Here is a 17,363-nt window from a genome sequence, read left to right as displayed (position 1 = left end):
AGGGGTGTGCAAAAAGAAAAAATAGGGTGTGCAAATAGCAGCCCTAAAAAAAAATGATCCAGTTGGGTATTTGCCCCAAGGAATTTCAAACTCTCAGTTACGGCCTGAAGCCTCTGCTCTTTCAATAGGAACACATCTTCTGTAATGATTAGGGGTGTGATTTGGATTGGAAAATCCAAATCTGACCGATTCCTATCCGAAAATTTTCAATTTTATTCCGAATCCGAAAATGCCAAAATCCAAAAATTTTGAAAAAAATTGGATTGGAATTGGAATGTTTATGTAAATTTCAATTCCGATCCGAAAAATTTCGAAATGTTCCGAAGGCATTTTGATCCGATATTTCCGAAATTATGCCAATTTATTTCATATTTATATTAATATTATATATTTTATCATTTATTTAGTATGATACATATAACATATATTTTAAAAAAGATGACTAATACTAGTAATATAAATATATGTGTATCATAATAACATAAATGGTAAGTTGGTAACACAAACACCCACATTTTTCCGTACATGTTATTACTATTTTTTTTTTTATTAGGGAGGGGAATTGAAGATATGAGGCAATTCTACAGTTGTTCCAACTGGAATATCCCACCAATTGTAATTACTAATTACTAAATATTTAAGCTTATTATATTCAAAATTTCAAACATGATATATATATACGAGTAACATGTATCTACTAGTGACATTTATTCTAACAATGTTGGATGAGGTCCAAAAATTAATCCCCCACCTCTAAGATATGTGCTATTAAGCCTATTATACATTCATAGTGACATTTATTTCTCTTATATATTATGTGTTATAATATATAATATATATCATTAAACATACACAATATATATCATACATAATTTATTTCGCTTATAACATACATAATATATACTATACATAATTTATTTCGCTTATAACATACATAATATATATCATACATAATTTATTTCTCTTATAACATATATAATATATACCATATATTAATGGGATTAGTTCGCGCCTAAAAATTTGATGCCGATGAAAAGATACAATAGCTAATAGCCGATTGAGGTGGCCGACGAAAGCTTTTTTGTAACAAGTGAGTTGAACCGACAAAATGTAGAATTTTGTCGGCAGAGAGTTTCGTTGATGCGCTTTGGGAGACCAAACTATTATGGAAAAAAATCCGAACATGTTCTAAAAAATATTATGAAAATGTGAAAATTCCAATTTGTTATTCAAAAATTTTAAATATTTATCCGAAAGTTCCGAAAATGTTATATTCTGAAAAATTCTAAAAAATTCTGAAAATTCCGAGAAATCCGAAAAATTCCGAATCGGAATGAGATGTTGAAATTCTGATTTTTGGGAATGGAAATTGGAACATAAATTCCATTTCAAAATTTTTTAGATTGGAATTAGAACACCCTATTTCCGATCCGATCCGACCGAAACACACCCCTAGTAATGATCATTCTATAGCTTAAACTATTGCTATTAGGTAAAGAGAGATATGAGATACGAGAGCGTAAAAGTTAAAATCCTAGATCCAAACTCTTAGGACACTTCACCCTATGACCAACAATGTTAACAGATAAGCAAGCAAATTCATGGTCCAAACTCTTAGGACACTTCGCACAACTCCATCTCCTGTAAAACAAAATATGAGGAGAAGGGCATGGCCATATTAATGGTCACATAGATTGCTCTCCGCGCACCAAATGGGACAAAAGCATTGAAGTCAGATACTGACAGATTGCAAGCAGAATCAAGACTTTCCACAAATTGTACATTTCAGCAATCAACCATATGTCACCCGAAGCTGCATGTAACTATAACATCAGAAATCTAAGACTAAAAGCTAAATGTTCATGTCCAAGCATAATATCTCTTAAAATGGTACAAAAGATAACCTAATGGCGAAATCAACTACGTTAAATGATACAGCACCCACCACAATACATCTTTCTGGTTGGGCGACCTACCCATCACACATGCAACATCATGACGGTGAATAAACCTACAATCTAATACTCCATTCTGACAAGTGCATTTGAAGATTCTGCTGATCCATACTGCATCCAATCCTTGGCACATATAAGGGCTTCCACCGTCTCTGGTCGTAAGGAACTCCTGTACTGATCCATCTCTTTGACAGTGGTATCAAAAACAGAGTCAGAAGTAACCGTAGATACCGGGATTGACAAAATGTCACGAGCCATCTTTGAAAGAGTTGGGTACTTCATCTTGTTTAGTTTCCACCAGCCTAACACATCAAATTCATGGACTCGGGGCAACAAAGACTCGTCCAAGTACTGATCCAGCTCTGATTTCATCTGTTGGCTAGTAGTCTCCATGATGTAGACATCAAAGTCTGTGAGTCCATTGTCTGAAAGAAGCGTTCCTCCTTGGGCATCCTCTGACTTAATGTTGGTTCCTGCATTTCCTTCTTCTGCATAAGTTGGGGTGAGAGGCAAAGGCAGAGTCAAATATTCATGGAAGAGCTCATGAATGCCATCATCAACAATCTTGATAAATGTTGGAGCTTCTTCACCATAAATTTTGTTGAAACTGAACTCAACAAGCTTCATCTTGAACCTGGGATCCATAACTACCGCTGTTGCCAAAGCCAGGCTACAATTCTTCCAGTATTTTTCAATTCTTTCCTGCATTGCTTTAGTTAGGTTGCTAATGAAGGGTTCCTCACTAGTAACTGTACGAGCTAGCTCTGACTGAATCCTCCACACTTCATGGAAGAAGGTAATTGCAGTTGGGTGAGTTGTAGTGGTAAGGATGTTGGCTGCATCAAAGATGAGTTTCAAATATGTGCAGAGAGTCTCAACTTGCTTCCAATCATCCATTGCGGGGGCTTGTTTGTAATCAGGATCAGATGTATCCAAGCAAGAAAACACTTCCTTTAACTCAGAGGCAGCTACTAGCATTTGATATGTTGTATTCCATTGAGTTTGGTCGTCAAGAGATAGGCTCCTTTCACTTGGGACTTGAAGCTGTTGCTTAAGGTCAAGAAATTTTTCCTCATGGGACTCTGACGTCTTCACATACTTCACACTATCCCGGATTTTTTTGACTATATCCCGCCCTGCCCCCAACACTTCTTTTGCGATGCTGCTCAAGGTACGGGCAATGCAGTTCCCAACCAATAGTTGACCATTGAGGATAAGTGGGTTCTTGTTTGAGAGAAGAGGCCTTAAATTTTCAAGAGCAGCTTCACTCAGTGGATGATCATAAGTGACTGAAAATAACTTGCTCTCCAAACTCCAATCATGAAGGCAAACAGCAACAGCATGGCTAAGCACAGTATCTGAGTCTGGATATGGTTCCATCACAACATTGAGCAACCGCCTGTGCAACTTCCACTCGGCGTCAATGAAGTGCCCAGTAATAAACACATAACCCACACTTTGAGGGGAAGTCCACATGTCCAAGGTAAGGCAGACACGGCCAGGTATGCCCTCAATAAACTTGATAAGGCTTTGCTTTTCCATTAGGTAAGTTGCAACACAATCTCCTTGGACAGTATTGAAGCTCACTGTATTGAACCGTGGCTGAAGATTCTGGACAAAAGCTACAAACCCAGGATGTTCAACCATATGCAGTGGGTAGTCATGCATGATGATCATCCTCGCAATCTCATGGCGGCATCGGTCTGGATCAAACATAACTTGGGGTGTGCTAGGAGTTCGGTAACGCCGTTTTGGTGGATTGGAAGCACTGCCACCCTTTGGAGATGGGGTATATGGGGATAATTGATTCTTGTCCTGGTTACGAAGAAGTGCTGGGCAAGTCCCCTTGGCAATGTGGCGTTTGAGGTGGCTGGTACCTGCTACTTTTGAGCCAGTACTATACGCAAAACTTTGCTTGCATTGCTTGCAGCATGCCCTCCTACATCCAGCACTCACAGTTTCTATGGTGAAATGCTCCCAGACTATGGACTTCTTTTTCCTCCGCTTGTTAGGCTGTGTTTCTGGGTTCATCACCTCATTGTTTTCATAGTGGATTGCTACCTCATTGTTCTCATAGGGGATTGCTACCTCATTGTTCCCAAAAGGGGTTTCTGTCTTGTCCTCATATGGGGCAAGGGTTAGCATCTTTTCTTCATCAGGTGTTTCCATCGTTTCTCCATCAGGTGTTTCCATCTTTTCTTCATCAGCTGTTTCCATCTTGTCTTGAATAGGAGTGGTCATTGCCTCTTCAACCGTCATTGCCTCTTCAACAGGGGTGTCCATTTTGTCTTGAATAGCAGTGGGCATTGCCACTTCAACAGGGGTGTCCATGTTGTCTTGAGGAGTAAAATCCTGCATTCAGAAAACAAGAACACATTTGAGAAATGGCATGTCAATGTTGAAATTAGGAGCATAAATATAAAGGAATACAGGAAAAGAGAACATACTTCACAAGAAAAAATCTGAGCATGAACCAAAAAGCAAGTATATAAATAGAACAAGCAACATTTCAAAAGCTTCTAACATTGAGACAGGCTTGTTAAACATATGGTACTGTAGCATATAGATGGAATAATAGTATAAAAGCATAATGAATGAACACAGGGAGAAAAGGACCAAAAGTTCAATGCAATATGACTAAACAAACTTCAGAACTGAAGATTATGAATAGAATATAGCAGACAATACGGCACTGAAAGGGAAAAAAAACATGCCTGTGATTTTAACTGTATTTAGTTATGAACATCTAATGATGTTACTGGTGCATCCCATGCCACTGTTACAGTGATAATGGTAATGGTAATGTATACAATATGCATAACATGATATGGCATCCCATCCCACTATGATATGTTAGACCAGATAAATATTAAATAAGAAATCTTTTGTGGTTTTGTGCATAGTAGGAACAAGCACAAACAACAATTCAATGCTCCAAACCCCCACCAGTCCGAAAAATGAACCATAGCAAAAATAAACCAGTGTGTTATATAGCTGCAGTTTATGTGTGTGTAAGCATAAATGTAAAATGAAAGACATCCTACCTAACCTAAACATCATTCATCAATATTATCATGAGCCATGTAACAGAGAATTCTGCAAGCATTTCTGCTTTGTTGGACATTCCTACACAGCTACATAGACACTACTGTTGCCATATTAGACACTTCAGATTTATGTTGGAAGCATGGACAGTTGCGCCCATGGGGGCCATTTCAGAATATCTGAACACATAAATAATGGTCACATATCTCCCCACTTCCCAATATGCATTGTTCAAATTCATTATTTTGTGAATTTATTCAAATCCATATTTGATTCTCATTGTGCATGTTAATATTATAAATATAAGTAAGATAACTAAGAAATTGGAACATGAAAAGTGAACAAAAAGATGAGCAATAAGAAACAAAGAAATCCAACACCTAAGTCACAGTCCACAATAAGCCAATTATCTCTCTCTCACTCTCTCTGTGTCTATCTCTTAGTCCCAAGGACAACCCGTGCTTCTAAGTACAAATGGGTTTCTTGACCAAAATAAAAAAGAAAGTACAAATGGGTTTCTTTTTGTTGAGTGGGGGTGGGTAAACAAGTTTTATAACCCGTGTCGGCAGCTACATGCACTTCAACATAAAACAATAGTTAAATACCCCAAGTTGGGCCCAACCAGACTCAAATGGGCCGAGACCTAAACATGAACAAGTCAACCCAATCAATCACCTTGACCTGCCCAGATCTAATACAGTCCATCGGATTTAAGTCCATCTTGCATCTCCAATCAAGATGAGCTCTTCCGCAACAATGGATCGCAGATGGGTCAGGTCAACACTGGGCAAAAACACCCGAAGGCGGGCTAAAACTGGTTCAAAACATTCACAACAACAGATTTAAACGGTTTGAGTCGATTGATCGAGCTTGGACTTCTACAACTTCTTAAAACACAAGCCCAGGTCACAGAAAACCCAGTTCTCCTAAGAGTAAACAGATCGTCGTCAACATGAAACGAAATAAACGAAGACAAAACGGTATAAATTGACTCAAACCCAAGAGACCCAAATCAAAACCAAGTACAGGACAATCACGCTACAGAATTCAAAATTCACAACACCAAAGTCAAAATCAACCAAAAATAAGGCCTTCTCCGAAGCGCAAAGGCTCTGAGAAAACAACAAAAAACACGAAGAGTTGAAACCCTTAAAGCGTCGACAGAAAGAAAAATTGGAGCGAAAAAGTTGGGAATTTTACCAGAGGGGATTCAAGGAGAGTCGGAGAGAACGAGATCGGTGACGTGGCGAGAAGCTCGGAGGGCCGAGCTTCGAGAGGTCCGGTGGTGCGCGAGATCTAGGGTTTTGCAGGGAGAGGGAGGAGGAAGAGAGATTGGGCCTAATTGGACCCTAAAGCAAAACAAGTGGTTGGGACTGGGACTCGTTAAGGGGATAAGATTTTTGGTTTTGGGGGTCAGATTGAAAATAACAGGAATTGGGCAATTCCCCTATTATTTTTTGGGCATGGACTTTCAGATTCAGAAGGAGGTCCAATTATTATTATTATTAATTTCTATTTCTAATTTGAAATAACCGGACCACAAAGCCAGCCCACCCCTCACTTTTATTAGTTCATACGTGTAAGGGCGTGTAGCCCACCGAATATAATGGACTATTTATCCAGTGGGGGCCCACAAGGGAGTTGCTTGCTTTTTTGGTTGGACAGTGAATTTTTTTGATTTGAGCCCAATGATGTGTCCATTGAGAGAGAAAGATGCTAGTTTTGAATTTGACCTGTATGCTGAAGACTCACTTGGGTTGGGGACTTGGGGGTTTGGGGGAGCTTTTGTTGATCTCTTCCTATAAATCCATGCCCCTTGGTATTAGACTCTTAGGTGGGTAATGGGCATGATGCACTTGATGATGGGCAATGTTATCATAATTCAGAAATGTCTTTCTAAAGGGTATATTAGGCATAACAATATATAATGCTCAATGATTGTGAAAATTTCATTTTGAGTATAGTCATCCCACCAACTTGATTTGGACATTAGTTGAAAGTGAGTGGCAAAATTCAGATTCCAAATGTATATGGCACTGGATTAACTTAAAAATTGGAATTAGAAATTTAAGAATAAATATATATTTTTGGAATAATATGAAAGACTAGTTGTGGTGGAAATACAGGCCTACAAAGGGAAGAAGGGAGAGAGAAGAACATATGAAAGCCCAAACTAAACCCATGGCCTTACTTGACCAAATGGTTCGCAGCCAAATTTTTTTTCATGGTATACATAATTCACATGCATAACACCCCCAATTCAAGTGTATGATGTCCTATTTAAAGTTCATTATGTTACCCAATGCACTACCATACAAGTTAACCCTAAAAACCCGGCCTAGCTAGCCTCCTTAGAAAAAAAAAAAAAAAAAAAAAAAAAACATCAACAACAACCCTAGCTAGCACCTCGAAACATTTTGCTTCCTCTTTTTCTACTATCCATTCAATGTTGAATTAGCTAGGATAGTGAATCCAAACAAAAAAAACCTCAAAATTTAAATTTAGGTGTATTCAATGTAGAGTTTGGTTTGAAAACTAATCTATATCAAATTCAAAAATAATCTAAGGTTTATTTGGAAAGAGTATTTCTTATTTAGGGATTTGGTTACTATTTATTGTAACCCTAATTAATTGTTTGATTTGACCATTAACAATACATAGATATTTAATTGGTACAAAAATAAAAAGAAGAAAATACATTGTATCTAAACTTTTATATATGTTCATTTCAAATACATCGTATCCTTCAACTACATTCTATTTTTTGAATACACTATGGCTTTCAAATACACTAACTCTTTCAAATACAGCGTATCTAGTTATTTCAAATCCATTGTATCTGAAGTTTGTGTAATTTTCTATAATTAATTTAGTCCTGTAGCCAAAATTCAAATCCTTCCTCTTATGCAATTCCCTTACTCTTACCCTTTTGTTTAATTAGGTGCGCAGGGTTCCTGGATTTTGACCAAATCTCAACTACCTAGTAGTAAAACTGTAAAATTTATAACCACCCATACAAATTAAGATTCAGGCAAGATTCTCGTATATATTAGTAGACATTTCAAATTTTGGCCTGAATTAAAGTCCTCATAGCAGTTGAGCAATAAATAACTAAGTCAATGAGATTTGGCTAATTAATAGTACATGATATTTGGCACAATGATATGATTGCCACTTGCCTCAAGCTATCTGATGATGACAATACTAAGTTTAAGGTGCAGAAACAGTTGCTCTCGAAACAGGGGATGGATGAAATGAATGCATTGACTAGAGTCTCCTACATTGTAAATTGTAAATGAGTAGAGTCAAATTCAGATGAGGAAATTTATACCTTCCTATAGCATTGTCATGTTTCGTGCATATATGCTGGATTTAATGGTATAGAAAAATGTGGTTCAAACAAAAAAACAACACAACAACAACAAAAATAAGAAGAGATGTCATGCTTAATTAATATGGTGATTATAATTTATCTTTCAAAATGAAGCTGAAGACTGAGTCTTTGTAATTAAGTAGAGATCTAATTTATCACATGGTGAGGAAAATGTGAATATATTTAGGTTTAATTAACACAGTCCCAAAATGAGCCAAGGTACGTACAGGCCTATGCACACTGTCAAATTGACTGGTAGCCAGTAAAGTGATGACTCTAGCAAGTTGCGCAATAGTTTGTGCATGCAGATAAAAGAATGTGAAAACCAGACTGTGTATATATAAACTTCACCCGGGCCTTATTTTGTGGCCCAATGACAGCCTTAGGAGAATCCTAGGATATATTCCAAGTCATTAAAATTTATGGCATGCATCATGCATGGTGTTAATTAGGTTGAGCCTTTGAGGTAGTGGCATGTAGTAGGGTGGGGTGGGAACTAATTCTATCTTCGATCAGCTAATTTTAGGGTCTCTGGTTAATTAGATATATATTTATATTGAAAAGTCAATGGAAGACTCAATAATTTAATAATCAAAATTAGGATTGGCTAGGGTACGTTAAATTAAACTAGTGGATGAAACTCTAAAACTTGATGACTAGTAGCTACCTAGGCTCCCTTTTGTTAATTTGATGAAGGAGACTTGCATAATTCCCAAGTTAAAGGAACACACACACACACACACTTTTTAAACCAGATGAATTTATGTGATTGTCATGGCCGGCTACCAGCAACAATTGATCGGTCCTAAAGCCTATTTTGGCCACTTGACTTTCTTGATCGAATTATTTATTTAACTTTAGATTTTGTCTTGATCTTTCTTTGGAATCCACAATACTTTCTTCTTCTTCTTTTCTTAATTTAGGGGGTACATAGGCCAATGAAGTGTTCACCGGCCCCATGCAATTACTTTTCTCAAATCTATACCATAACCCTAATTAAGGACTCTCACATCCTATACTAAATTAATTTGTGGTCACATTGGAAAGTGCATGTTTTTGAGATTTTTGAATTCTTGATGGATCTCCAAAAACATGCAATGGGTGAGTCTCCTTCCCATATTTACTCGGTGATCTATGTGTCTAACTCTATGCTTTGTTTGCATATATATATGTTGCTTTGTAGAATCTAGTAAGGTCCTTAAAAGTTCAAATCAAACAGAGATTCTCCTAGAAATTGTAGAAACCAATATATATTGCTACTATTCATACCATGATCAAGTTGAAAAATGCATGCCTAGCTATATCGCTCCTACTAGCTAGTATCAAATTGCTGCTAACTCAAACAGAACCCACTTTGATTGATCAAGACGTGTATTTAATATACGCATATATTATATTGAAATTAAAATATTCTGTTTCAAACACATGTACAGGAAGTCCACTTCGATCTCTGTCTCTGTGTCGATCTCCTATATAAATATCGTTGAATATTAAACATGAATCAAGTCATTAGAAAGCAAAATTAATGTCATTAAGTTTGAAAAGACATGTAACAAAATTGAAAAAACATGAGGAAAGAGCCAAAGAGTCAAGAGAGGGTGGTAAATTGGTAGTGTGGGGAAGGGAATAAAAGACAAAGTTGTGGGTTAAATCAAGTCGACAAACCCCTTCAATCGTGTTGGGCATGTGTGTTGGTAGATGGTGTCAGTGATATACTGACAAACGAATGCATGCATTTCCATGCAATTGTCGCGCTGGCATTGTACACGTGCGCAACACAACCTGACTACTGCCTCTTCAACTGGCATATAAGCTTCCTACTCAATAGTAGGTATATTCAAGATCTGCTGAACAGGGTGAAACACCAGGTCACCGAACTTAATTTACATATATTATAATCATGCTTTTTACCTTATATTCCCAATATATATGCCAAAACAAAAAACCAGCCATGCATAAGTCATCAACAGCTAGCTAGCTAACTCATTCTCACACCATATATATATAATATTCCAATTTCATGGTTAAAATTATAATATAAATGCTAACTTAAGGGATTTAAAATAAGGAATAGTTGAATCAATATATAGATTTATTAACACAACAGTTGAAACCGATAATTATTGAAGTGAATTAGGCTATTAATTAGATGCGCACTACTACTCACTTGTCCCTCATATATTTTAGATCTCTTAGATGACCACTTTTGCACTTTATAATTAGTGCAATCTTATAGTCTTGTGTGATAAAGTTTATATTTGACATATTATATTATTAGTGTCAATTTAAACATTTAACTAAGATTTTATTTAATCAATATTAATTCAAATTAATAGTTTCACAACATAACTTACGTCCGAAAATATTTGACAATGAAAATAAATTTCGTGTTTGGTGTATACAAATTAATATTGAGATCGAATGTATGGAAGACAACATAAATTAACAATCTAGGTTGAAAGCACACTTCTTTTATGTCTTGTAAAGAAAAAGTCATTTGACCAAAGAAACAGAAATGAATTTTGTATGGCCTTTATATGTCAAGCACTGCATGCACAACCCAATTTCCGGAAAACTGTATGCAAAAGTGGATCAAATAGTAGATGAAATTGAAGGTAGTTGAGTATTATCATATCAAATCAAATCAAATGAAATGACAAATGGCAAATGACAAGTGATGAAGCAAGAATTAATTTAGTGAAAAGATGATTAAAGATTGGATTAATTAAAATGAGTGAGTGCCAGCTGCAGAGCTCAATTATAAGTTAAAGTCGATCTTAAACATGCACGTAGGACCCCACCCCAACAAAACATATAACAAGAATAAAAGATGATATCAGTCTCACAAAATTCACAATTCGAAAGGGGGAAAAGGGCAATTAGAATTTGCAATTTGCAAAGGGGGAGTTAAAACTTAAAAGGGGTGCGCACGTTAAGGCTGTGTTAAAGTGTTTGAGTAGGTTGAGTTTTGAGTTTGTGGAGTTTGGGATAATGGAAATCGTGTCCGCGAAAGGAGCCCGACAAAGCGACCTCCGTTCCGAGAAAAACGGGAGTGTACTCTCTCACACCTTCCCACCCGTGGGGTCGCCCCCACATGCCGCCATGTGACTCCCTCTTTTTACTTTCCACTCCCTCTTTTTTCTTTTATTCTCATTTCCCACCCCAAATTTTCATTTTAATTCGTTTCGTTCTCATTTGGCTACTGTATGTCCCACGCGCGCGCGCGATTGCTTAACCAAAGTTGATAAAAACGAAACCATCACACGGATCCATAGTTAAGGTGTTGATGCATAGCATTATGCATTGATAAATGAGTTTTGAAATTGGAATTGACTATTGAGAGTAGTGATGGGATTATAAAACCGATCCTATTTGTTATCTATCCATAAAACTTTTGAATTTGGGAAATTTAAACAAGAGTGAATCTCATTACCACGTTGAAATGCCTCTTGGTGATCAATCACATTTTCTATATGTTTTATTGTTCGAACAAAAATGCTATTTATAAACCGTTAGGGAAGTGAAAGAGACATATTAATTTGTAAGCTTTTAGAGTTATTCTAAGTGGTGAAAGTAATTGAGGTAATGAATTAAGACGAGTTTAGCGATCGATTTCCTCTAATGTAATTAAAAAAAATCCTATTGGTTGCATAGAATCAATAGTAAGAAAATAGTGCTTATAATGAAACATATATAGCAACATGTATGTTTATATCTCCAACAAATTTTATTAATTAATTACATGAAGTTAATATTAATTCAAACTTATTCAAAAAAAAAAAAAATTCAAACTTGTTTCTCATATTTAATCTATTTTCTTCCCATTTTAAATTTATAATTAAACAAGGCAAGCTATTAAAAATCTGAAATGTGATAAAGTGACAACGTATTTATATATAGTTAAAAATATCAAAATAAGAATTGAAGTTAAATATTTAATTAACTGACTTGCAGATTCAATATCAACGGTTGAAATGTATGATATGAACATAACTAAATGAGATGCATTTCAACCATACTTTAGTAAGTCCTTAAATTAATTGGATCCAACTATTACACATTTAAATTGTCCACTCAATAGATTCTCAATGGATCTAATCCGATTGAGTGAAATTAATAGGAAAAGGCAAAGATTAAAATTAAGAGAAAATTACAGATTTGGTCTACTTATTTTATACCTAGTTTAATTTTGGTTAACGATCTTTTTTAAGTTATGTTTTGGTTCACTAATTGTTTCATTTGTTCAATAAAGGTCAAGATTTGTGACTTTAAATCCTTTGGGTTGTGTTTTCTTCAATTATAATTGAAGTATAAGTTATATTTTATCATTTATTAGTCATAAAAACAAATTTAGAGTATTGTAATCTAAGAGAATTGAGATTGGGTGAAGTTTGAAAAATTGGCAGTTTCGGGTACCCTATTTTGGGGTCAATTATCTTGAGTTTTAGAACTCCAATTTGAATGATCTTTATATGGTTGTAAAAAAGAAGTACATAGCTTTAAAATAAGGATATGTTTGTTGAATTTGGGTGAGATTTGATAGAGTAAAAGACATGCCAAATTTGATAAAACAAATCTGGACCTTTATTGAATAAGTGGAACAATTAGTGGACCAAAATAAAATTTAAAAAAGATTGTAGACCAAAATTACACTAGGTATAAAATAACTGGACTAAATCTATAATTTCCTCTTAAAATTAAATAATAACCATGTACTTGATGGTTATATGCATAATTTAACTGATTTAAGTAAAGAAGGGTACTATTTGGAGTTTTGAACCACATTGATGCTAGCAGTTGTGAGGCTGTAGGTGTCAGTTGCTTAAATATTAATTAAATTAAACTAGCCTCTTGGCACGCGCTCACGCGTGTGTCAATTGATCTTTTTATATGCAAATTAAATAATTCAGATAAAATAAAAAGATATAAAGATAATTAATAACAATTAATACATGATTTTTTTTTTAAAAAAATAATGTAGTTCATGATTTCTCTTTTTTTAGAGCATGTTCTCATTTTCCTTTCTTTTTAGTTTTTTGATTTTTTAATTAGTTGTTTGTTTTACCATTTTACCCTTTATTAATAATTTTTGTTTAGATTGACATTTTAATTAAGCATGAACATTTTTTGGTATTTTGAAAATTTATATATATATATATATATACAGACTCTTTCTATTGAGGTACACCTCAACTTATTTATGTTGAGGTATACCCTATTAGGGCCCACACGAGTCGTTTTGTGTCGATCCAAACCGTTCATTTTTTACATCTCCATTAATAGATCATCATTGCAAAAAATTAGCCAAATCGGAAATAATTTGCGCGCCTATCTAACTTTGATAAAATAAATGGACGAACCAAATATTTTCGATAAAACCGTTCATTTGCTTTATCAAATTTAGATAGGTAAATTATTTTTTATTTGACAATTTTTTTGCAAAGATAATCTATCAATAAAGATGATTATTAAGAACAGTTCGGATTGACACAAAACGATTCGTACGTATGAGCTCCAACAAAATCATATTTTAACATAAATAAGTTGAGATATACCTCAATAGAAGAAGACTATTTATATATATATATATATATATATTTCACCTGGCAGCTTGTTTGCTTTAATATAGATTAGAGCAACCTAACAAGGGATCATACAATTACAACACCAAAACAATCCCATTACCTTGCTTAGTTGTCAGCAGCCAAGTGCACCACACATGCCTTCACAGTGCGTGAGGTAAGACTTTTCGTCCTATAAAGAGACAGATCTGAGGGGGGGGCCCACTGGCCTGCCCCCACTACGGTAACCGTCACCGTTAGATCCGGCAAGTTGCATCACAGCCGCACGTAAATTTATTATGAATTTTACACTTAGCTGTTACAAATAATAATAATTAATTACTTTTGGGGGGTCTATAATGCGATCAAACGTAGTCAGCTTTTTAATTAGGGTTTGAAAGGAATGGGAAAAGGTCAGTACAGTAATCTGTGACTGTAATCTCAGGCCCAATATTCTTCTTGGGATTGATGGTAAAAAGAAATAAAAAGGAAATAAAAGAAAATAATATTAAAAAAACCCCCTCAGTTTCACTATAAATACTACCTTCTACCTCTACTAAACCTACACCTCCTCCTCTCTTGCCTATAACCCCCCTCCTACTTCGTTTTGGGGTTTGTTGTTGTTTTTTTTTCTCCTCTGCTTTTTGACAATTGATTCTTCTACCTACCTATCCCTTCATTCCCAGAATGAAGTTGTGGTTGGTGGAAGGTTCCAAGTATCTTATCTCTTTGTGTGTTTGGTGGGTCTCGATCGATCTCCATAGATGATGATGTTGGTGATGATCCTCTTTGTATTCTTCCACAGCTTTCTTGAACTGCATCTATGAGATCTTTGCATCTGTGAGATCCTTGAATGTGAGCCAGCAGTGACTCTAAATTGGCTGCGGTTCAATAAAGCTGTGGGAAGATACAGACAGGCTCAAGAAAATTCAGTGTCCGATCGATTCACTATCTTATATTGGTAGTACTCTTGATTTCTCTCATCTCTTGTTTGGTTATATGAATTAAGCCCTTAAATCTCTCTCTCTCTCTCTCTATATATATATATATTTAACTTGTACAATAAATTTTAAATCATCCAATTTTTAAATCATTTAGCACAATTGTGTGATGTAGTGTCATGTCAACATGGTTTTCAGTTGATTTATTGCACAATACCCATGAAAATTCAGTGTCTTCTTGATTTGATGAAGTAGGTAGCATGGTGGTGATGGGTTATGTCCAACCCATAATGGAAAATTCTTTCAACCCTAATATTTCTTAAGGGGGTTCTTGAAATAACAATTAATCTCATCTCTGATTAATCACATAGAGAGATCTGATTGCATTTGTATGTCCATATTCTAGAGTCATATTACAAAATTGACATCACAATTGCTCCTTCTAGCCGTTACCCTTTTTTGTTTTTATATTTGCCTCTAGAGATTTTCCAAGGCAATTTTTAGTGGTGCTGATTGATTTTCTATGAGTTCTATATTTCAGGGATGACAATGCACATCAGTAGCTAGTTCCTTGAGCAGAAATCTTCACCATAGTTAACCTCCCCCCCTCTCTCTCTCTCTGATACATGAGAACATTCTGGGTAAGTATAGTTTCTCTGATCCATTTAATCATTTCTATGTTTAATGATTTATATAATATTCAAGCAAGCAGAGATTAATTAGATTCTTGTCTCTTGAATATACTGTTAATCAATTTGCAGTGTGTATACAGCAGCACATGTGTTGGTTCCATTACAGGCTAGGCCATGTATATTTTCTTTTGTCTCAAAATTAACTGAACATGACTAATTGATCGATACTTTTAAACAACATGCTCTACATGCCTGTGCAAATCCATCTGCCTGATAGTGTCGGTCTGTAATTAAAGTTACAGATTGTTTAGATAGCTCAGTCATATTATATGTGATTCTGGTCAGATCGATCTCATAGTTTGCAAATGACCATATATATGATTCATTACAGTGTCATTTTATCTTGTTACATTAACTTAATTATTTCACTAGCGTGTGGTGTATGTGTAAAGCCGTACAGGTACGTGAAGCTTGATAATTTAGTGGGTAGCTAGCCTTTGTTTAATTGAATACAGAAGTACGTCTAAGGACTAAGCACTCGGTAACATTTTGTTGCAGGCCAGGCGGGACTTATTAGATCGATGGTACAATTTCGATCTGATTATTGAATTTTGCATGGACCACACCTAGGTTTTGGTTGCCCTTTCCTGATCTCAATTACTAGCCTAGTACTAGGGTTTAACTATGCAAGCCTAAGAGCGCAATTAATTTGAAATCTAATTGGTTAGGTGAAGCTAGCTTTCATAAAAAAGCAACAACATGATAAACCAAGAAAATGTGACCAAAGAGAGATCATGTGCGGCTGTTGATTACGGTTTTGTTTTCCAACATGGATGACAAAATGTAAAAAAGGTGATCCATATATATATTTTTCACTATATATAGCAAGGGACATGTGTCTTGGTGTAATATTGTTAAGCTATTTTCTCTTTGTACATTGAAGACAACTAAGATTTGTCCTGTGTACATGTAAATCTTGCATGGCCTTAACTAAGAGCCAGACTAACTGACCAGACCAATATTTAAGAATATTCGTAACTGGCATATTCTATATATAAAGATTAATTGGGCTGGATTTACAGTTGGTGCGCTCTCACGGGGATGTGAATCCATCCAATTAATTGGCCATCCCTTTTGTCACCATAAATTAATTAAAGGCTTGCACAGGTCATATGATCCAACAACTTTTGATGAAATACAGGTCATATGATCTTAATGTCTCCCACTAATCTAACATATATTATAATTGCGGACCTTTTATTTACTGTGTAAGCTTTTTTTAATTTCTAGCTCTATACTTAATTTACGACCATCCATAGTGGATTTGATGAAACTTTTTTTGTTTTTCCAATAATTTTGATTTTCTAGTGAACATAGTGTTATCGTTGGTACATTTGTTAGCTTACTTTTTTTCTTTTTTTTGAGAAGCAAAGCTTAATTTTTTTTCTTTGTTATATGGCAGGCTTAATTTTTTTTCTTTGTTATATGGCAGGGCCAGCCAGAGCTCTGGCCCTGCCTAGACCCAAGAGGTCAGAAGTTAAGAAGGGGACAAGCCAAGGAAAGGGGGAGGAGAATCAAAAACATGAAGACCCAACTCAAAATCATGACTCAACTTACCCATAAAATCAGCAGCAAAGTTGGCCTCTCGATAAACATAGGAGAAAAGCTTCATTGATTAAACATTAATAGAAACATCAGAAGAAAGGGTTGGTAGCAGCCAAAGGGGCGCGTCCTCAATCCAAGAAACAAAGTTAAATGTAATAGATATGGAAAAAATGCTCACTTAAAAAATTTAATTTAAATGATAAGTGAGGGACAATACATTTAAGAAATAGATTTATTTTAATATTTATTGA

The 17,363-nt window shown here is 35.3% G+C and overlaps 1 protein-coding gene and 1 long non-coding RNA gene across 3 annotated transcripts; one reads left to right on the top strand and one right to left on the bottom strand.

Moving 5' to 3' along the window:
- Positions 1–1,747: 1,747 nt before the first annotated feature.
- On the bottom strand, positions 1,748–6,458 carry DAYSLEEPER (BED zinc finger and hAT dimerization domain-containing protein DAYSLEEPER). Of its 2 annotated transcripts, XM_086244839.1 has the most exons (2): positions 6,201–6,458; positions 1,748–4,307 (listed from the first exon to the last, which is right to left on the bottom strand). In XM_086244839.1, the coding sequence occupies exon 2, from the start codon at positions 4,284–4,286 to the stop codon at positions 2,019–2,021; it is 2,268 nt and encodes a 755-aa protein (XP_086100965.1). In that variant the 5' UTR covers positions 4,287–4,307; positions 6,201–6,458; the 3' UTR covers positions 1,748–2,018. The 2 variants fall into 2 exon arrangements, with proteins under 2 accessions (XP_086100965.1, XP_086100964.1); XM_086244838.1 differs by lacking the exon at positions 6,201–6,458 and having other exon boundaries at positions 1,748–4,313.
- An 8,139-nt stretch (positions 6,459–14,597) lies between these two features.
- LOC147285663 (uncharacterized) lies at positions 14,598–17,363 on the top strand. The gene is made up of 2 exons (XR_015122388.1): positions 14,598–14,895; positions 15,417–17,363. It is a non-coding gene; the product is annotated as an uncharacterized LOC147285663 (long non-coding RNA).

Source organism: Dryas octopetala, chromosome 5 (assembly GCF_963921425.1).
Source record: "Dryas octopetala chromosome 5, drDryOcto1.1, whole genome shotgun sequence".
Taxonomy (NCBI): Eukaryota; Viridiplantae; Streptophyta; class Magnoliopsida; order Rosales; family Rosaceae; genus Dryas; species Dryas octopetala.
This window is presented reverse-complemented; position numbering and strand designations above follow the sequence as displayed.

Bases quoted from the DNA above. Each gene is read 5' to 3' on its own strand.
- DAYSLEEPER (XM_086244838.1), bottom strand. From the start codon at position 4,313: ATGCAGGATTTTACTCCTCAAGACAACATGGACACCCCTGTTGAAGTG.